Here is a 22177-nt window from a genome sequence, read left to right as displayed (position 1 = left end):
CGCGCAGAGACCTTCAAAAGGATAAAGGGTCTTCTCTGAGATCTTTACCCTCGGTGCTGACAGCACCAAGAGCAGGCGCTTCCGACCGCCCCAGCACCTCGGCCGTGGCTCACGCCGAGCACAAAAGCAGGGACCCGACTTTCCACAGCGGGAAGTTCTCCTCAGCACCGGTCCCGCCGGCACCGACGATGGACCCGGTGCTGGCAGTGCATTTCACCCCGGTGCCCACAAGAACGTTGGCACCGAGCCTGCCCGTCACCCCCGCAGCAGACGCGGAACCTCTGCAGGGCTCCTACAAACGGCCTGTGGCTCCCACTAAAGCTAAACAAAAGTTGCTGCGGGCTGCCGCTTGTGCTCCGCAGCACCGCAGCCCAGGGAGCATCAGCGGGATATCTCCGTGGCCCCTGAGCCTGACTCTCCGCTCCTCGACATGGAGCACTCACTGTTTGAACACCCACTCTCACCACCCCGACCTGGCTGCCTTCACTGACAGCGAGAACAACATGCAGCAGCAGGCAGAGTTCTCCCCGCCTGTTTCTCCTCCTCCACCGGAGCCATATCTGTCTCAAGGCACAGCACTTCACAAGAACCAGCCTCAGTTTCCCTACTCTGTCCCCCTGTGGGCGGGGCCCCACTTTTCCTACCCTATGCCCTGGCCTCAGTGGCATGGTATGCCCTTGATCAGCTCCTGCCACCACTCCTCCTCATGCCCCTTCCACCAGACCGCAAGCCCGTTCTGCGCCTCTGTCTCCAGCAACATCTACATCTAGAGTTCCTGAACCCCTTCTTGAAGATGTGGGCTATGAACCCTTCCTGGATTTACTGGCTCCTGCCTTTCCATCAGCTGCAGATGAAGCCCTCATGCCTCCACCTCCACAAAATGTGGATGATTTTAAGCAATTCCAGGAACTTTTCAATAGGGTGGCACTCAGCCAAGACATTCCTTTGGAGGAAGTCCAGGAGACACAATACAGATGCCTCAAAATTGTCCAACTCTCTGCGCCCTCAAAGATCGTGCTACCCATAAACAAATTCCTCCTAGAATCAGCTGATATTCTATGGCAGACCCCTGCCTCCATCCCACCAACATGCAAGAAGGCTGAATGTAAATATTATGTTCCCACTAAGGAGGTAGATTTCTTATTTTCCCACCCACAACCCAACTCTCTTGTGGTGGATGCAGCGATACACAGAACAAAACAGCCACAATACCAGCCCACTCCGCAAGACAAGGACCTCAAACGCCTTGACCTCCTGGGCTGCAAGGTTTATACCTCCTCTGCTCTACAATTTAAATTGCAAATTATTCCGCCCTCCTCGCAAGCTATGACTATGACAACTACAACAAGCTCTTTGATTTTGCCTCCCATATCCCGAAGGACAGGAGAGTGGAATTTTAAGTCAGTCCTTGTCGAAGGTCAGTTGGTGTCCAGGACGGCACTACAAGCATCCCTGGACATGGCGGACCCAGCAGCCCGCACTACTGCGACTGCGGTGGTGATGCGCAGGTCTTCCTGGCTGTCTGCTTCCGGTATCCCAAAGATCTGCAGACCAACAAAAAACTAAAGCGACGAAGTCCTTCACACTATGAAAGACACCCTGCGCACACTAGGGATATACTCGTCCCTCCCCAGGAGACAACGGTATCAACCTTATCAGAGGCCCTGCACACAACAATATCACCAGCCCCAGCCCAGACTGTATGATATTGGGAGAAACTGCAATACTCCTAGGCGCAGACAAAACCACACGCAACCAGCTACCTCCCACCCATCGGAAAATAAACAGCAATTTTGAAGTGCTGGTCGGGGGTCTGCACGACCACCCCTTGACTCTGCCACCTATTTGCCCATTTGGCCACCCTCTCTAGGTTTTCCACCATGCCTGGCAACGGGTCACCCAGGACTGCTGGGTCCTGGAAATAGTTCAGTCAGGTTACTCCATCCCTTTCATATCCTGCCCACCGTTCCCCCTCCCTCTTCAGGGACCCCTCTCACGAGCACCTACTTCGCATGGAAGTGGCTCATCTTCTCCGGCTAGGTGCAGTGGAGTCTGTACGAAGACAACGTCGGGGAAAAGGCTTCTACTCTCACTGCTTTCTGACCCAAAAGAAAGGCGGGGGATGGAGACCTATACTAGACCTACGCCCACTCAACACATCTGTACGCGGACAGAAATTCAAGATGGTCACATTGGGCACAATAATACTTATGCTGGAACAAAGGGACTGGTTCACAGCCCTTGACCTACAAGATGCCTATTTCCACATATCCGTTCATCCAGCACACAGACGCTTCCTGCGATTCTCACGCGGACACGACCACTTTCAATACAGAGTACTTCCATTCTGTTTTTCCACAGCACCAAGAGTATTCTCCAAGACCCTAGCTGTAGTCGTGGCCCACCTCTGCAAACACGGGATATACTTAGACGACTGCCTTATCAAAGGTGGCACGTACAACGAGACATTAAAAGCGACACGTTTTACCATCTTTCTCTTGTTATACCAATAAAATAAAAACCAGCCGGATCTTATTAAAGGGGAAAAGGCAAAATGCCACATTTATTGTGAATACAGAAAGAATCATAGTAAGCTGTTAGTTATAGCTATAACATTCCATTCAATTTCATATTTATTCACACATTCATTCATACACACACAGGTTCTGCAAGGTTGTTATCATAGTTACCAGCCTTAGAGTTGCTCATGCCAAGCCACTGGCCAGGTGGCCTGGACATGAGGAGGGAGCAGGGCCTTGTCAGATGCTCATCTGACGCTCCTGGAAGTTGGTTTGCAGAATCAGACCCCAAAATTCTCACTTTCTAGAGTCCATTTTTACAGGAATTTCTTCCTATGCCAGTCTATGGGAATTGCTTCATCATGCTGTTGCTGAATCAATCAGCATATGGCACATTACTGACGGCTCCGTGCTGCCAGCTGTTATCTTGTTCTTTGGTTCTCCCATTCTTGTGGCTGTTGGGTGGATTCCCAGTCTGCCCTCTGGGGGTCCTCTGGTTATTTCCACTTGACGCCTTCTTCAGCCAATGGACACTGGATTCTTAGGCTGGCACCTCCCTGATCATTCAGTTATTATCCACACCAAGCATCCATTCATGTACATCCTCTATCTCTATTTTAATCACAATTGTTAACAAAGCGAGATGAATACAACAAAAGGACGGGGAGTCTCTGAGTGCTGTTTCTGTTGTTACAGAGTATTGCTTTGAGTCTCTCTCTGTGTGAGTTGTTGTTGTTGTTACAAAGAATTGCTTTGAGAACAGACTCTGTCTTAGAATGTACTAACACAATTAGCGGCTGGAAAGTTTCACACATAGAGGGAGAGAAACAGTACCAAAAACCAAGAGACCTCTTAATTAGTAATACCCTGGAATTTAAACTATGGGGAATCAAACTCATTTGTGATTTTAATACAGAACTTCTTTAATATGATCCAACACTCTTCCACACCATCCACACTCCCCAGTACTCATGCTCAGCACGGATGCTTCCCTGATAGGCTGGGGAGCGCACCTAGGGGAACACACGGTGTTCTAGAGCTCAGAGCAGTCAGGTATGCCTGCCTTCACTTTCTCCCCATCATAAAGAACAAATCAATTTGGATCCTGATGGACAATATAGCATGTATGTTCTACAGCAACAGGCGCGGGGGAGCACAATCGCACTCCCTAGGCACAGCAGCCATCCGGTTATGGAATTGGTGCATACAACATCACATCGAAATCACCACTTCCCACCTGCCTGGGTGTCACAACACTACCACTGATACACTCAGCGGACACTTCTCCAAGGAACACAAATAGGAATTACATACCACGGTACTCCGACAGCTCTTCTCCCACTGGGGCACGCCGTCGATAGACCTCTTTGCCACAACTCAAAACTGCAAATGCCATCTCTTCTGCTCCTGAGCTGGACTCGGGACCACATCCCTAAGGGATGCATTCCTCATTCTGTGGAACAAATCCCTCATGTATGCTTTTCCACCGATCCCACTGATACACAGGATTCTACGCAAGATCAGAGAGGATGAGGACAGGGTCATACTTATTGCCCCATATTGGTCCAGACAGACATGGTATCCTTACCTGCTGCGCAAGTCCATCCGTCCTCCAAGGACTCTCCCCAACAGACCAGATCTGCTCTTCCAGGATAACAGTCAGCTTTTCTCCACCCGCAGTTCCAGAAACTCCATCTGACGGCGTGGTTCCTTCATGGTTTCAAACCCACAAATTAGCCTGTTCGGAGCAGGTCCAGTATGTCCTCCTGCACAGTAGAAGAGACTCCACTCGTAAGACTTACCTGCAAAAGTGGAAACGCTTCTCTGTATGGTGCTTCCACAGACGCTTGACACCCCTTACCGCAACCCTCCCTGACATCTTAGACTACCTTTTGAATCTAAAACAGGACAGGCTCTCACTCGGTTCTATCAGAGTACACCTCGCGTCCCTTACCACCTTCCATGACTGGCTGGATGGATATTCACTTTTTGCGCCCCCCACATAAAACGCTTCTACACGGGCCTGCAAAATCTCTACCCTGAGATTCATCCACCAGCAGCCTTCTGGAATCTCAGCCTAGTTCTCCAAGGTCTCATGAAACCTCCCTTCGAGCCCCTGGCTACCTCATCCCTGCTCCACATGTCTATGAAAGTAGCTTTCTTGGTTGCCATAATGTAAGTGAGAAGGGTCGGTGAAATAAGCGCCCTGATGGCCTACCCTCTCTACACGATTTTCTCTAAAGACAAGGTTATGTTGCGTCCCCACCCCAAATTCCTCCCCAAGGTGGTGTCTACCTTCCACCTTAACCAGCCAATACACTTACCTGCATTCTATCCCAAACCTCATAAGACTCCACAGGAAGCAGGCAATTGCATTCTATCTTGACAGAACTAAGCCATTTCGTAAATCCTCTAGGCTATTGGTCTCCACTACCGAGAGATCAAAGGGTGATGCTATCTCTAAGCAACAACTCTCCAAGTGGATCTCTGACTGCATCAGGTCATGCTACCAGACTCAGAATGCTCAACCACCCGAAGACATCAGAACTCATTCTACTTGGGTGATGTCAACATCTGTTGCCTTCCTCCACAACTTACCTATTACTGACGTATGCAAGGTGGCCACATGGACATCAGACCACACATTTGCCAGACATTAGGCTATCACACAGGATACCATGGCAGACACCATAGTAGGCCATACAGTACTGTCTACCATTATTACAGCCGCAACTCCAAAATCCCACCAACCATAGTGGGTACTGCTTCACAGTCACCCGGAATGGAGCATCCACAGGGACAGCACTCGAAAAAGAAGAGAAGGTTATTCACCTTGCAGTAATTGAGGTTCTTCGAGATGTGTCCCCCTGTGGGTGCTCCACTACCCACCCTCCTCCCCTCTACTTTGGAGTACTAATCAGACAACTCTACGGGTAGAGAAGGAACTGAGTGGGGTGCGGGACGCGCACCCTCAGGCAGATCCTAACGACGATGCGAGACAGCAGCTGAGTGCGTTCGTCCCGACCAGGCACTACTGCCAAAGATCTCCGATCAATGGTGCTGGGACACACCGTGACCTGGAGTGGAGCACTCACAGGGACACATCTCGAAGAACCTCAGTTACTGCAAGGTGAGTAAGCTTCTCAAATGTTTGAAAATGTTAGGCCTTAATAAAAGAACAAGCACTTGGATGTAGTCTTTTGTAGGAATGTTTTCAGGGAGAGAATCTGCTATCCTGTAGCACGAAGCTAGCTTCCCCCACTCCCCTTCCCCCGCAAAACATAGAGAAACTAAGGACAGCTTAACATTTGAAAAATAAGGAGATGGTATTTTGATTAGATGCCTTTATATTTAGGAATTGTTAACGGATAACAAAAGTACATAAAATCAAATATTCTCTCATCTGAATATCTTGTGTTCACATTGCATATCTTGTAGCTGCATTGCGAGGGTTACTAACAGAGTGCTCTGCTATACTGTTCTCTTCCAGTTGGGGGCAGTGAATCTTTGCGTTCCTATTGGAAGATGTACCTGCCCAGGGTTCTGGTGCTGATATTCGTTGTGGATTCAGCAGATCATGAGCGCTTCCCTTTGGCTAAACAGCTTCTTCATCAGCTGATCCAAAATGACTCCACTCTGCCCGTAGTGATCCTAGCCAATAAACAGGTAAAAGGGAAACTTCACCATTCAAAGTGGAGGGGAAGAATAAACCTCTCCAAACACATCTGAATCTTTAAAGGCCAGGTATTTCAGAAATTGGTCTTCAATTTTGTGCTTCCCAATTGCAGATGAAAACAATCCAAGGATTGGTTTTGCACTTAGGTCAGGTGCTTATATATGACCTAAGTCGGGGTGTAAATAAATTCACATGTGAAATTGTGTGTGCAATTTGCAGGTGCAAAAATGGAGAACTGGCTAACCCTGGTTGACAGTTTGGATCTGAAGGCTCAGCAATGTGTCTGTACAGTGTCATGGGAAAATATTATTTAATTTAGGGGCTGGATGGCATTTATCTATATGTTTCACGTTACCTACTAGCATCCACTTGGTGAATCCCAAATGATTCTTTATATTAGGTACTTTGTGTCATAGAATGGGTGCATAGCTGAAGGAACGTGGAAACTGCGATATGCTTTCTCTCAACTAGGCACATTTTCTTCTACCTAATGCACTAAAATACAGAAGATAACTTTGTATTCCTTGGCTACTCTGCACCCTGAATTGAATCACACCCATATTATATCAATATGACAAAGAAAATGCCTTTTCTTTTCTAAAACAAGATGCTTTTATCTTAATAAAACCCTGTTTGTTTCTTCTGCTTTGCCTCAGATTTTCTAATGACTTGACTTTTACTTGGGCCATGTATCTGTCTGATGGGTGTGCACTTCTAGAAATCCATTGGGTCACATTACCAGTGGGGACTCTCAAGTTCAGGGATGGGCCTTGGTGTCAGAGACATTGGAACAGCATAAAACAGGATCATGCCCTTGGATTATATGCTAGAGAAAAATTAAAACGGAGATAGCCAGATTTTCAAAAGGCTGAAGGGTTTGGGAGCACAGATCTCACTGAGTCAATAGGAATTTATGCTCCGAAATCCATTAGGCGCTTTTGAAAATCTTCCCCTCAATTCACAGTACTCGCTCTCAATTATCCAAATGTACTGGTCTTTGCCTCAGAGACTGAATGGTGTAATTGGTGCTTATAAGAGATGCAAGTAACAGAGTTGTTTTGTCTTTGTTGGTCAGGATCTCAAAGGTGCATATTGCATCACAGACATTCATGATGCTCTGGCATTGTCTCAAATGGGAGATGAGAGAAAGATGTTCCTGATTGGAACCCACGTGGCAGAGGATGGCTCCGAGATCTCTTCCAGCATGAAGGATGCCAAGGAACTGATTGCGCAGCTGGTTTCAGAAACTCAGTGACAACTGTTCTCCTGGGAGCAGTAATGGGATACTGTACTATTGTATTGCCAGCTTGCAGCCACTTTCAAATCAAAATATGTGGCTTTATTTTTCCTAATGCATTGAGTTTATATGAAAATGATGTCAATTTGTTACGAACATCTATTTTATTTAGGGTTTGCAGTTTAAAATATCTTTGAAAAGCAGTGTATTTTTTTTTCTAGTATTTGTGGGGCAGGGGAAGTTTCAATAAGACAGAGTTAATAGGAGATGCAGTTTAGACACACTGAGCCAGATCCTCAGCTGGTATAAATCAACCTTACTCCATTAACTTCAGTTACATGACACTGATTTATACCAGCTGAGGAGCTAAGCCTGAAATTTAGTTTTTGTTTTTATGTTTTACAAAATCCTAATAGCAATGATTTCTGCACTTAAAAATATGAAAACATTCCCCCACAGTGTTGGGAAGAATAAGATTGTTCAGGAGTGACTAGCAATTTTGGATGCCCCAATTTCTGAGTGTCAGCTTGACACCTTTGAGAAGGGCTGTTTTTCAGAGGGTGGCCATTCGTCACTTTCTGGAAATTGAGCCCTTTTAAGGAGTCTTGAGTTGGGCATCCAAAATCACTAATTCCCTTTGAAAATCTTGGCTTGCAGCCTTTTGTTGGGTGTGTGAAAACCAGGAAGTGAAACTGAGACGGTAGAAACCACTGTCTAAAGGTTTCTTTTCCTATAGAAGATAGTTTCAACAGTATAATTTACGGTGTGAATTTAAATCTGTTTAGTTAAAGTGATGCAGACGGCTGTAGGGACACTTACTTTAGTTTAAGAGTGGCTTATTTTGGTTTATTTTAATTCAGTTAGGAACTCATTTAAGCTAAACTGAAATTAGCCATTCTTATACCAGATAAGACTGTCCAGACACCCTCTTTGCATTAGTTTAACTATATTGGTTTTAAAGACAATTAAAGTTATTTCAGGGCAAATTGACCGGCCCTGAACTAAGTCAAATGCCAAAAAGTAAACACAGTATCAAAGATGAAAAATAAATCACATTTTAAAAATTACTTTGGTTATTTACAGATGAGGAAAACAATTTGTTCATTATGTTCATCTTGCCATTGTCTCTTTAATTTAAAGAATGTATCTCCTTAATAAGACTATTTAGAAAATACTGTAAATACCAAGCAAAGGTTTTGTAACAGCAGATACTGTACAAAGGTTTTGTAGCAGCAGCCTTTCCATTTGTCCACTGAAACAGTTATATAAAGCAGAACATTTTATCTTAGTCACATGTCTGAGTTTCATTTATCTGACCAGACTGCTCAGTTGATATTCCAGAACCTCACGATGGTCTGGTAGAGTTAGTTTGAGGTTTCATTACACTCTGGTATTGCTAATGTCAAAATCAGACCCTTTCACAGCCATCTAGAGTCTAGGCTTCTTCCTTTGTAATTCCTCATTGCAGCCCCAGGTACCATTCTCTCTCCCCCTCCCTTTCTGCACCCCATCCTGGTCCCAGGCTTCCCACTCTTTCTCCAAAGACCTCCTTTCCTCTGCTTCGAACACATCTCCTGTTCCAGGCTGCTGCTTCACCTCCCACTTCCTGGACTCTGCTCAGGCAGCTAGCACTCTCCCCCTGGTTAACAGTGACTGCCTGCAACCATTGCTTGGGCCACTCCTGTTAGTTGATTGGCTGGGGAAAGGAAGGGGGTGTTCATTCAAACACCCTCCCAAACAAGCAGCATGAGAGAGAAAGTGTGTTCATTTCAAACCTCCGACTGTGTCCAGTTTCCAGCCTCACCATTCCGCCTGTATAGTGCTGAACCCTACTCCAGGAGCAGATCTGACCCAAAATATTGGACTTTACTGACTTAAAGAACAGACCAAAACTGATTTTTCTGCCAGATAGACTACTGGAGCAGAACTTTAACCAAATTCGGTGACACCACTACTGCTTTGTTTCCTTGCCCTTTGCCCTAAGCTGAGAAAGAGGTGATGATAGCTCAAAACAGAGGTTATGGACTTAATATAGAAATTACTGGTAAAATTCTCTGGCAGGTGAGCTATGCAGGTCAGATTGGTTGATCATAATGATATCTTCTGGCCTTAGAACATAAGAACGACGATACTGGGTCAGACAAATGGTCCATCTAGCCCAGTACCCTGCCTTCCAACAATGGCCAATGTGCCCCAGAGGGAATGAACAGAACAGGTAATCATCAAGTGATCCATCTCCTGTTGCCCATTTCCAGCTTCTGGCAAACAGAGGTTAGGGACACCATCCCTGTCCATCCTGGCTAATAGCCATTGATGGACCTATCCTCCATGAACTTATCTAGTTCTTTTTTGAACCCTGTTATAGTCTTGGCCTTCACAACATCCTCTGGCAAGGAGTTCCACAGGTTGACTGCGTTGTGTGAAAAAATACTTCCTTTTGTTTGTTTTAAATCGTCTGCCTATTAATTTCATTTGGTGACCCCTAGTTCTTGTGTTATAAGAAGGAGTTAATAACACTTCCTTATTTACTTTCTCCACACCAGTCGTCATTTTATAAACCTCTATGATATCCCCCCTTAGTCGTCTCCTTTCCAAGCTGAAAAGTCCCAGTCTTATTAATCTCTCCTCATATGGCAGCCGTTCCATACCCCTCATCATTTTTGTCGCCCTTTTCTGAACCTTTTCCAATTCCAATGTATCTTTTTTGGGATGGGGCAACCACATCTGCCTATAGTATTCAAGATGTGAATGTACTATGGATTTATATAGAGGCAATATGATATTTTCTATCTTATTATCTATCCCCTTCTTAATGATTCCCAACATTCGGTTTGCTTTTTTGACTGCTGCTGCACATTGAGTGGATGTTTTCAGAGAACTATCCACAATAACTCTAAGATCTTTATTCAGTGGTAACAGCTAATTTAGACCCCATCATTTTATATGTATAGTTGGGATTATGTTTTCCAACATGCATTGCTTTGCATTTATCAACATTACATTTCATCTGCCATTTTGTTGCCCAGTCACCCAGTTTTGAGAGATCCTTTTGTAGCTCTTCGCAGTCTGCCTGGGACTTAACTGTCTTGAGTAGTTTTGTATCATCAGCAGATTTTGCCACCTCACTGTTTACCCCCTTTTCCAGATCATTTATGAATATGTTGAATAGGACTGGGCCCAGTACAGACCCCTGGGGGACACCACTACTTACCTCTCTCCAGTCTGAAAACTGACAATTTATTCCTACCCTTTGTTTCCTATCTTTTAACCAGTTACCAATCCGTAAGAGGACCTTCCCTCTTATCCTATGAGAGCTTACTTTGCTTAAGAGCCTTTGGTGAGGGACCTTGTCACAGGCTTTCTGAAAATCTAAGTACACTATATCCACTGGATCCCCTTTGTCCAAATGCTTGTTGACCCCCTTAAAGAATTCTAGTAGATTTCCTTTACAAATCCATGTTGACTCTTCCCCAACAAATTATGTTCATCTATGTGTCTGACAATTCTGTTCTTTACCATAGTTTCAACCAGTTAGCCCGGTACTGAAATCAGGCTTACTGGCCTGTATTTGCCGGGATCACCTCTGGAGCCCTTTTTAAAAATGGATGTCACATTAGCTATCATCCAGTCATTTGGTGCAGAAGCTGATTTAAATGATAGGTTATAGATTATAGTTAGTAGTTCTGCTATAATCGGGGACAGTTCTTTAGATTTGTCACCTAAAAGAATGGCTCAGATTTGGGAATCTCCCTCGCATCCTCAGCCATGAAGTCCTATACAAAGAATTCATTTAGTTTCTCCGCAATGGCCTTATCATCCTTGAGTGCTCCTTTAGCATCTCGATCGTCCAGTGGCCCCACTGGTTGTTTAGCAGGCTTCCTGCTTCTGATGTACTTAAAAAAATTTTTTTGCTATTACTTTTTGAGTCTTTGGCAAGCTGTTCAAATCCTTTTTTGGCCTTCCTAATTAAATTTTTACACTTAATTTGCCAGACTTTATGCTCCTTTCTATTTTCCTCACTACGATTTAACTTTCACTTTAACTTTCACTTTTTGTCTCTCACTGCTTCTTTTACTTTGTTGTTTAGCCACAGTGGCACTTCTTTGGTTCTCTTACTATGTCTTTTAATTTGGGGTGTACGTTTAAAGCCTCTATTATGGTGTCTTTAAAAAGTTTCCATGCAGCTTGCAGGGATTTCATTTTTTTGTGCTGTACCTTTTAATTTCTATTTAACTTCCTCATTTTTGTGTAGCCCCCCTTTCTGAAATTAAATGTTACCATATTTGGGCTGCTGTGGTATTTTCCCCGTCCCAGGGATGTTAAATTTAATTATATTATGGTCACTATTACCAAGCGGTCCATCTATATTCACCTCTTGGACCTGATCCTGTGCTCCACTTAGGACTAAATCAAGAATTGCCTCTCCTCTTGTGGGTTCCAGGGCTAGCTTCTTCAAGAAGCAGTTATTTAAGGTGTCAAGAAACTTTATCTCTGCATCCTGTCCTGAGGTGACATGTACCCAGTCATAGAATCATAGAATATCAGGGTTGGAAGGGACCCCTGAAGGTCATCTAGTCCAACCCCCTGCTCGAAGCAGGACCAATTCCCAGTTAAATCATCCCAGCCAGGGCTTTGTCAAGCCTGACCTTAAAAACCTCTAAGGAAGGAGATTCCACCACCTCCCTAGGTAACGCATTCCAGTGCTTCACCACCCTCCTAGTGAAAAAGTTTTTCCTAATATCCAATCTAAACCTCCCCCACTGCAACTTGAGACCATTACTCCTCGTTCTGTCATCTGCTACCATTGAGAACAGTCTAGAGCCATCCTCTTTGGAACCCCCTTTCAGGTAGTTGAAAGCAGCTATCAAATCCCCCCTCATTCTTCTCTTCTGCAGGCTAAACAATCCCAGCTCCCTCAGCCTCTCCTCATAAGTCATGTGTTCTAGACCCCTAATCATTTTTGTTGCCCTTCGCTGGACTCTCTCCAATTTATCCACATCCTTCTTGTAGTGTGGGGCCCAAAACTGGACACAGTACTCCAGATGAGGCCTCACCAATGTCCAATAGAGGGGAACGATCACGTCCCTCCATCTGCTCGCTATGCCCCTACTTATACATCCCAAAATGCCATTGGCCTTCTTGGCAACAAGGGCACACTGCTGACTCATATCCAGCTTCTCGTCCACTGTCACCCCTAGGTCCTTTTCCGCAGAACTGCTGCCTAGCCATTCGGTCCCTAGTCTGTAGCGGTGCATTGGATTCTTCCATCCTAAGTGCAGGACCCTGCACTTGTCCTTATTGAACCTCATCAGATTTCTTTTGGCTCAATCCTCCAATTTGTCTAGGTCCTTCTGTATCCTATCCCTCCCCTCCAGCGTATCTACCACTCCTCCCAGTTTAGTATCATCCGCAAATTTGCTGAGAGTGCAATCCACACCATCCTCCAGATCATTTATGAAGATATTGAACAAAACCGGCCCCAGGACCGACCCTTGGGGCACTCCACTTGACACCGGCTGCCAACTAGACATGGAGCCATTGATCACTACCCGTTGAGCCCGACAATCTAGCCAGCTTTCTACCCACCTTATAGTGCAATATGGGGATAGCTGAAATCCCCCATTATTATTGAGTTTTTTATTGTAATAACCTCCCTAATTTCCGTGAGCATTCCACAGTCACTATCACCATCCTGGTCAGGTGGTCGGTAATATACCTCTACTGCTATATTCTTATTAGAGCATGGAATTACTATCCATAGAGATTCTATGGTACAGTTTGGTTCATTTAAGATTTTTACTTCATTTGATTCTACGTTTTCACATATAGTGCCACTCCCCCACCAGCACGATCTCTTCTGTCCTTCCAATATATTTTGAACCTTGGTATTACTGTGTTCCATTGATTATCCGCATTCCGCCAAATTTCTGTGATGCCTGTTATATCAATATCCTCCTTTAACACGAGCCATTCTCGTTCACCCATCTTATTATTTAGACTTCTAGCATTGGTATATAAGCACTTTAAAAACTTGTCACTTTTTAGCTGTCTGTGATTACATGATGTAATTGAATGGGGCTTTTTTTCATTTAACTGTTTCTTATCAGATCCTACCAGTCTTTTATCATCTTCCATCCCCTCCTCCTTACTAGGACATAGAGAATTTCCATTAATAGAGCCTCTCCTAAGGGATGTCTCTGTCCGAACCACGTGCTTCTCCGCACCTGTCGGCGTTTCCCAGCCCTTAGTTTAAAAACTGCTCTACAACCTTTTTAATGTGAAGTGCCAGCCCTCTGGTTCCATTCTGGTTTAGGTGGAGCCCCTCCTTCCAGCATAGGCTCCCCCTTTCCCGAAAGCTTCCTCAGTTTCTAAGAAATCTCAACTGCTCCTCCATGCACCATCATCTCATCCACGCATTGAGATCCTGCAGTTCTGCCTGTCTAACTGGCCCTGTGCATGGAACTGGGAGCATTTCAGAGAATGTTACCATAGAGGCTCTGGACTCCAATCTCTTACCTAGCAGCTTAATTTGGCCTCCAGGACCTCTCTCCTATCCTTCCCTATGTCATTGGTACCTACATGTACCACGACCACAGGCTCCTCCCCAGCACTACACATAAGTCTATCTAGGTGTCTCGAGAGATCTGCACTTACTGTCGCACCAGGCTGTTCTCGCAGTCATTGCAAATCCAGCTATCTGTTTCTAATCATTGAATCACCCATTATTAATACCTGTCTCTTCCTAATAACTGGAGTTCCCTCTGGAGAGGTATCAGTGCAAGAGGATAACACAAAATCGTCTGGGACTTCCACAACTATGGGATTGTTTCCCTTGGCTCCAGTTGGATGTTCTCCTTCCCTGAGACTTTCATCCTCCTCAACAGCACAGAGGCTGTCAGACCGGGGGTGGGACCATTCTACTGTGTCCCAGAAAGTCTCATCTATGTACCTCTCTGTCTCCCTTAGCTCCTCCAGCTCAGCCACCCTGGTCTCCAAAGCCCGTACACGGTCTCTGAGGGCCAGGAGCTCCTTGCACCGAATACACACATACACCTCCTGCCCATAGGGCAGGTAATCATTCATAGAATCCTAGGCTTTAAGGTCAGAAGGGACCATTATGATCATCTAGTCCGACCTCCTGCACAAAGCAGGCCACAGAATCTCACCTACCCACTCCTCTAACAAACCCCTAACCTATGTCTGAGCTACTGAAGTCCTCAAATGGTGGTTTAAAGACTTCAAGGTGCAGCTAATCCTCCAGCAAGTGACCCGTGTCCCACGCTGCAGAAGAAGACAAAAATGCTCCAGGGCCTCTGCCAATCTGCCCTGGAGGAAAATTCCTTCCTGACCCCAAATATGGCGATCAGCTAAATCCTGAGCATATGGACAAGACTCACTAGCCAGACACCCAGGAAAGAATTCTCTGTAGTAACTCAGATCCCACCCCATCTAACATCCCATCATGGGCCATTGGGCATATCTACCGCTAATAATTGAAGATTAATTAATTGCCAAAATTAGGTTATCCCATCATATCATCCCTTCCATAAACTTATCGAGCTTAGTCTTGAAGCCAGATATGTCTTTTGCTCCCACTGCTTCCCTTGGAAGGCTGTTCCAGAACTTCACTCCTCTGATGGTTAGAAACCTTCATCTAATTTCAAGTCTAAACTTCTTGATCGCCAGTTTATATCCATTTGTGTCCACATTGGTACTGAGCTTAAATAATTCTTCTCCCTCTGTGGTATTTATCCCTCTGATATATTTATAGAGAGCTGCATTGGATGCAATAAATTGGATAGCCCCCACTCTGTTGCTTGACTTCTGCCTGCATTCTCTTTTTACTCCTGCAGCTTGTTCCTTTGTTGTTGTTTTGATTTTTGTCAGGGGGTGTTTTGGGCTTTAAATTTAAAGAATGTTAAGTGTATCTAGCCCCCCCTCACACTCCTCTAAAGTCCCTCACAAGACTCCCCTGTTCGCTAGCTCCTCTGGTTTTAGGAGTGGGCTTTTTAAAGCACTGGTCTTCCTGACAAGCCCCACCCCCTGGTTAAGGGTTGATGGGTGCTAAAGGGCTTAGGGATCAAAGCCTCGTTAAGACGCTCTCAGCTTTGCCTAGCAGGCTGCTAGGCTCAGCACACGGTCCCCCAAACAAACAGAACACATGGTATATTTCAGTCCAGCAGCAAGCACACCACAACACACACACACAACAGACGCCAAACTTACCCCAAGGGTCATGTAATTGCTCCTCCTTCACCTGGAGAACTCCCTTGCAACACTCCCATTAGCCGCTCCTGTTCGCTAGCCTGAGGCCTGGGCTACGCTGGGGGGCGGGGTTCGAACTAAGATACGCAACTTCCGCTATTCTATTCGCATAGCTGAAGTCGAAATATCTTAGTTCGAGTTACTGGCCGTCCTCACAGCGGCGAGTTGACCGCAGCAGCTCCCCCATCAACGCTGCTTACTCCTCCTGCCGAGGTGGAGTACAGGCGTCGATTCAGGGATCTAGACGAGACGCAATAAATCAATCCCCAATAGATCGATCACTACCCGCTGAGCCAGTGGGTAGTGAAGACGTACCCTTAGAATCTATGAATCGGAGACTCCGTCTTCTTCCAGCTAGGGCAGGCACAAGGGGCAAACACTACAGCAGCCATAACCATGACAAATTCATAGACAACTACAAGAGAATTTTTTAAAATCTTTAAAAAGAAAATGCTCAAATTGGAAGGAGTTGAAAGAGAAGACCATGGGGATGCAGTATTATCAATCCCAAGCACTCAGAATTACAAGATTTTAAAAATAACTTTTGGGTTCCTTTTCTTTGCCTTCTGGTGTCATAGGCTTTAGGGGTCACATTTTAAAGCTTTTCTTCACATCCATGAGGGCTATAAACTTATTTTTAAAGTGAATGCTGAGATTCTCAAAGTAATCATGACTCCAGAAGCTGGGTTTTTAAAGAAAGCATTGAATATCATGAGACTCCTGTTGAAGCTGTGAGAGTTGGCAACACTGGGACTGCAATACTGTCAGAAGAAAAAAAATATGCCATTCCTAACAGACAGGGCAGAGCCCTGATGCCATCTGCTAATTTAAAATAATATTTGACATTATTTTAATATAAGATCAGAGTTGAGAGAGTAGGGAAAAAATGCCAGTGCAAAGAATTCCTTCTCTGTAAATACAGTTTATGATCTATAGACAGGCTGCATAACTGATAGCAAGCTGATGCTATACTTGATCTTAACTCATTGTCAGTAAAGTGGTTTTAAAATTCTCTCCCTGTTAGTAGGTTAATAGACTAAACTTTAAGGCCAGAAGGGACCATGATGATCATCTAGTCTGACCTCCTGCACACTGCAGTCCACAAAACCTCAGCTCCTCACTCCTGTAATAGACCCATGACCTCTGGCTGAGTTATTTTAAAGTTCTCAAATCAAGATTTAAATACTTTCAGCATAACAGGTGCTTTACCTTTCCTTAACAAATGATGTTGTAAGGGTGGAGAATCGGCCCAAAATGTTTAACAGTCCAGATCTGCACTTCCTGGATTCATTCTCCCATAGGCCCAGTCTACATAGCCAGGGAAACTGGGGGTCTGATTCTGTGTGGTGCTGAGCACCTTTGTTTCCCATAAGCTGAGCAGCACGCTGCAGGAGATGCTCAGTCCTTGGTAAGATCAGGCCCCATGTTAAGGCTTCTCTAGCTATTCAGGTTTAAGTACAGGTTCCCTGGCCAGTGCAGACAGGACCTACCTGTGCTGTGGACTGGTTTAAACTGTTGGGGCAGTGCACACAGCAGGATCCAGCAGCCTGCACTGGGCCTGGCTGCAGGGAGCTGGAGAAGAAGAAATAAGTGTTGGGCAAATAAGGTGTTGGAACCGCCGCTCCCTCTGGTCATGGCCTTGGGCGATGGGCTTCCATTGTATGCGGGTGGGCACCTCTGAACTCTACTGGATGTGCCACCCACACCTAGGGCAGCGTCACAGCGTCACAGCTGGAGTGTAAGAGCTTGGTGAGCCTGCCTAGGAGCCCCTGTCCAGAGCCAGTGCCTCCATCCCAGCCCCGGCCACGGGGGCTCTGGACCCAGCTGGTTCCTGTCCTCAGCCCTGGCCAGGGGGCTCTGGACCAGCTGCTGCCCCTGTCCCTGTCCCACCCCAGGCTGCAGGGCTCTGAACCGGACCAGTGACCCCGTCCCTACCCCTGGGGCTTCTGGACCAGCCGGTGCCCCATCCCCAGCACTGGCTACAGGGCTCTGAACCTGGCCGGTGACACCCTGGCACCCCCTTATTCACCACTGTCATACAATTAAGATATGTTTTGCCCAAAGTATGCCTTGTGAGGTATCATTCAAAAAGTCTTGATCCGCTAGACAGTAATAGCTCATTGGATGGTACGTTCTATCATCGTATGAGAAGTTATGAAGTTTGGCTCTGTATGTGTTACTGAAACCTGTTGTGAGGTTGAAATCACCCACAAGCAGCCTGCCAGGTACAACAGTTAAAAGGCCAAACAACGTGAATGGCTTATTGAGGAAATGCACACAAGCACCAGGATTACCCCAGGAACTGTGTACAACATAAACCTCTCAGAGATAGCACTGCACAATGGGAACTGTTTGACCCAGGTCACAGCAAAAGAGCTTTCCAGCAAGTGGGGAGAAGATATAAAAGGGAGAAAATGACATCATGATGGGACCTCACTCTCCCTACAACAACACACCTGGAAACATCTAAGGAACAAAGACTGACCTGGGGGAAGTGATGGTCCCAGACTAAGGGATTTCTAGTAGGGCTGTCGATTAATCACACGATTAACTCAAAAAAATTAATTATGATTAGTTGCAGTCTTAAACAATAGAATACCAATTGACATTTCTTAAATATTTTTGGATGGTTTTCTACATTTTCAAATATATTGATTTCAATTAAAACAGAATACAAAGTGTAAAATTTTCACTTTATATTATTATTTTTATTAGAAATATTTGCACTGTAAAAATGATAAACAAAAGAAATAGTATTTTTAAATTCACCTCATACAAGTACTGTAGTGTATTGTACTCTTTGTCCTGAAAGTGCAACCTCCAAATGTAGAATTTTTTTGTTACATAACTGCACTCAAAAACAAAACAATGTAAAACTTCAGAGGCTACAAGTCCACTCAGTCCTACTTCTTGTTCAGTCAATTGCTAAGACAAACAAGGTTATTTACATTTACAGGAGATACTGCTGCCCTCTTCTTATTTACAATGTCACCAGAAAGTGAGAACAGGCATTTGCATGGCATTTTCGTAGCTAGCATTGCAAGGTACTTATGTGCCAGGTACACGAAACATTTGTATGCCCCTTCATGTTTCGGCCACCATTCCAGAGGACATGCTTTGATGACACTCGTTAAAAAAAGAATGCGTTAATTAAATTTGTGACTGAACTCCTTCGGGGAGAATTGTATGTCTTCGGCTCTGTTTTACCTGCATTCTGCCATATATTACATGTTACAGCAATCTTGGATGATGACCTAGCACATGTTGTTGTTTGTTTTAAGAACACTTTCACTGCAGATTTGACAAAATGCAAAGAAGGTACCAATGTGAGATTTCTAAAAATAGTTACAGCACTTGACCCAAGATTTAAGAATCTGAAGTGCCATCCAAAATCTGAGAGGGACGAGGTGTGGAGCATGCTTTCAGAAGTCTTAAAAGAGCAACACTCAGATGCAGAAACTGCAGAACCCAAACCACCAAAAAAGAAAATCAACCTTCTGCTGGTGGCATCTGACTCAGATAACGAAAATGAACATGTGTCGGTCCGCACTGCTTTGGATGGTTTTTGAGCAGAACCCATCATCAACATGGATGCATGTCCCCTGGAATGGTGGTTGAAGCACGAAGGGACATATGAATCTTTAGTGCATCTGGCACATAAATATCTTGCAACGCCGGCTACAACAGTGCCATGAGAACGCCTGTTCTCACTTTCAGGTGACACTGTAAACAAGAATCAGGCAGCATTATCTCCTGCAAATTGTAACCAAACTTGTTTGTCTGAGAAATTGGCTGAAGTAGGACTGAGTGGTCTTGTAGGCTCTAAAGTTTTACATTGTTTTATTTTTGAATGCAGTTTTTTTGTACAGAATTCTATATTTGTGAGTTCAACTTTCATGATAAAGAGATTGCATTAGAGTACTTGTATTAGGTGAATTGAAAAATACTATTTCTTTTGTCTTTTTAAAGTGCAAACACTTGTAATAAAAATAAATATAAAGTGAGCACTGTGCACTTTGTATTCTGTATTGTAATTGAAATAGATATGCTGGAAAACGTAGAAAACATCCACAAATATTTAAATAAATGATATTCTATTATTGTTTAATAGCGCAATTAATCATGATTTTTTTTTAATTGTGCGATTAATCACAATTATTTTTTTTAATCGCTTGAAAGTCCTAATTTTTAGCCTGTGTATGAAAACCTGGGAAACCCAAGCTGCAAAGCAAAGGTAGCTTGTGCCTTAAGAATCTGCCAGCCTGTTTATCACTCAGGGTGAGAATTTGCTAATTCATATCCAATCTATTTAGTATATAAAGCTTAGTTTGTGATTTTTGTTTATTTGCTAGGTAATCTGCTTTGATCTGTTTGCTATAATCACTTAAAATCTGTCTTTTGTAGTTAATAAATTTATTTTTGTTTTAATCTAAACCAGTGAGCTTTGACTGGAGTGCTTGAGGAAAAGCTCTGCTTGGTTACCACAAATGTGCATTGTTTTCTTCACATTGAGGGAGAGGCAAATGTGGTATTTAAACCCATATACTGGCCAGATTTGACCAGGGCAGGATGGTACTGCTCTGTGGCCCTAGGCTGGGAAGCTGGCGGTTAGAGAGCCTGCATGTAACTGCAGCTGGGTGTGTTCCTGCCTGTATGTATGCTGGTGAAAGTGCAGGCTGGAGAGCTTTGCAGCTTCTCACAGCAGTACAGTGGGACAGGGAGCACAGGCTGGTGGATCAGAGGGCTCAGTGGTACCCCAGTTCCAGGTAGCATCCCAGGGGGAACCCATCACAACTTAGTCCCTAGCCCTGGCCGCAGGGCTCTGAACCCAGTCGGAGCCCCTGGCCACAGCCATGGTCAGCGGTCTCTGGCCCCAGCCGGTGCCCCTGGCCCCCGCTGTGGGACTCTGAACCCATCCCAGCCGGTGCCCCGGCCCCAGCCCCGGCCGTGGGGGCTCTGAGCCCAGCCGGTGCCCCTGGCCCCAGCCCCGGCCGCGGGGCTCCGAACCCAGCCGGTGCCCCTGGCCGCAGCCCCGGCCGCGGGGCTCCGAGCCCAGCCGGGGACCCTGGCCGCAGCCCCGGCCGTGGGGGCTCTGAGCCCAGCCGGGGACCCTGGCCCCAGCCCCGGCCGCGGGGGCTCCGAACCCAGCCGGGGACCCTGGCCCCAGCCCCGGCCGCGGGGGCTCTGAACCCAGCCGGTGCCCCTGGCCCCAGCCCTGGCCGCGGGGCTCTGAACCCAGCCGGTGCCCCTGGCCCCAGCCCCGGCCGTGGGGGCTCTGAACCCGGCCGTGGGGGCTCTGAACCCGGCCGTGGGGGCTCTGAACCCAGCCGGGGACCCTGGCCGCAGCCCCGGCCGCGGGGCTCCGAGCCCAGCCGGGGCCCCTGGCCCCAGCCCCGGCCGCGGGGCTCCGAGCCCAGCCGGGGCCCCTGGCCCCAGCCCCGGCCGTGGGGCTCCGAGCCCAGCCGGGGCCCCTGGCCCCAGCCCCGGCCGCGGGGGCTCTGAGCCCAGCCGGTGCCCCGGCCCCAGCCCCGGCCGTGGGGGCTCTGAACCCAGCCGGGGACCCTGGCCGCAGCCCCGGCCGCGGGGCTCCGAGCCCAGCCGGGGCCCCTGGCCCCAGCCCCGGCCGCGGGGCTCCGAGCCCAGCCGGGGCCCCTGGCCCCAGCCCCGGCCGCGGGGCTCCGAGCCCAGCCGGGGCCCCTGGCCCCAGCCCCTGGCCCCAGCCCCGGCCGCGGGGGCTCTGAGCCCAGCCGGTGCCCCGGCCCCAGCCCCGGCCGTGGGGGCTCTGAGCCCAGCCGGTGCCCCTGACCCCAGCCCCGGCCGCGGGGCTCCGAGCCCAGCCGGGGCCCCTGGCCCCAGCCCCGGGGGCTCTGAGCCCAGCCGGTGCCCCGGCCCCAGCCCCGGCCGCGGGGGCTCTGAGCCCAGCCGGTGCCCCTGGCCCCAGCCCCGGCCGCGGGGCTCTGAACCCAGCCGGGGACCCTGGCCCAGCCCCGGCCGCGGGGCTCCGAGCCCAGCCGGGGCCCCTGGCCCCAGCCGTGGGGGCTCTGAGCCCAGCCGGGGACCCTGGCCCCAGCCCCGGCCGCGGGGGCTCCGAACCCAGCCGGGGACCCTGGCCCCAGCCCCGGCCGTGGGGGCTCTGAGCCCGGCCGTGGGGGCTCTGAGCCCGGCCGTGGGGGCTCTGAGCCTGGCCGTGGGGGCTCTGAGCCCAGCCGGGGACCCTGGCCCCAGCCCTGGCCGCGGGGCTCTGAACCCAGCCGGTGCCCCTGGCCCCAGCCCCGGCCGTGGGGGCTCTGAGCCCAGCCGGGGACCCTGAGCCCAGCCCTGGCCGCGGGGGCTCTGAACCCAGCCGGGGACCCTGGCCCCAGCCCTGGCCGCGGGGCTCTGAACCCAGCCGGTGCCCCTGGCCCCAGCCCCGGCCGTGGGGGCTCTGAGCCCAGCCGGTGCCCCTGGCCCCAGCCCCGGCCGCGGGGCTCCGAGCCCAGC

General features: G+C 47.6%; 1 protein-coding gene across 2 annotated transcripts in view; it reads left to right on the top strand.

Moving 5' to 3' along the window:
- Nucleotides 1-22177, top strand: part of ARL9 (ARF like GTPase 9) — a 78932-nt gene that overhangs the window by 25107 nt on the left and 31648 nt on the right. Inside the window, exons 3-4 of one of the 2 annotated variants that reach the window (XM_077814822.1) lie at nucleotides 6010-6185; nucleotides 7271-8721. The exons of the other annotated variant lie outside the window; for it this stretch is intronic. Of the exons in view, the coding sequence (XP_077670948.1) occupies nucleotides 6010-6185; nucleotides 7271-7450 (356 nt within the window). The 3' untranslated portion in view covers nucleotides 7451-8721. Of the gene's footprint in view, nucleotides 1-6009; nucleotides 6186-7270; nucleotides 8722-22177 lie in introns of those variants that run through there. 2 annotated transcript variants of the gene reach the window in all.

Source organism: Eretmochelys imbricata, chromosome 4 (assembly GCF_965152235.1).
Source record: "Eretmochelys imbricata isolate rEreImb1 chromosome 4, rEreImb1.hap1, whole genome shotgun sequence".
In the NCBI taxonomy this organism is placed as follows: Eukaryota; Metazoa; Chordata; order Testudines; family Cheloniidae; genus Eretmochelys; species Eretmochelys imbricata.
The sequence above is the reverse complement of the archived record's forward strand: the minus strand, read 5'-3'. Positions and strand labels throughout refer to the sequence as shown.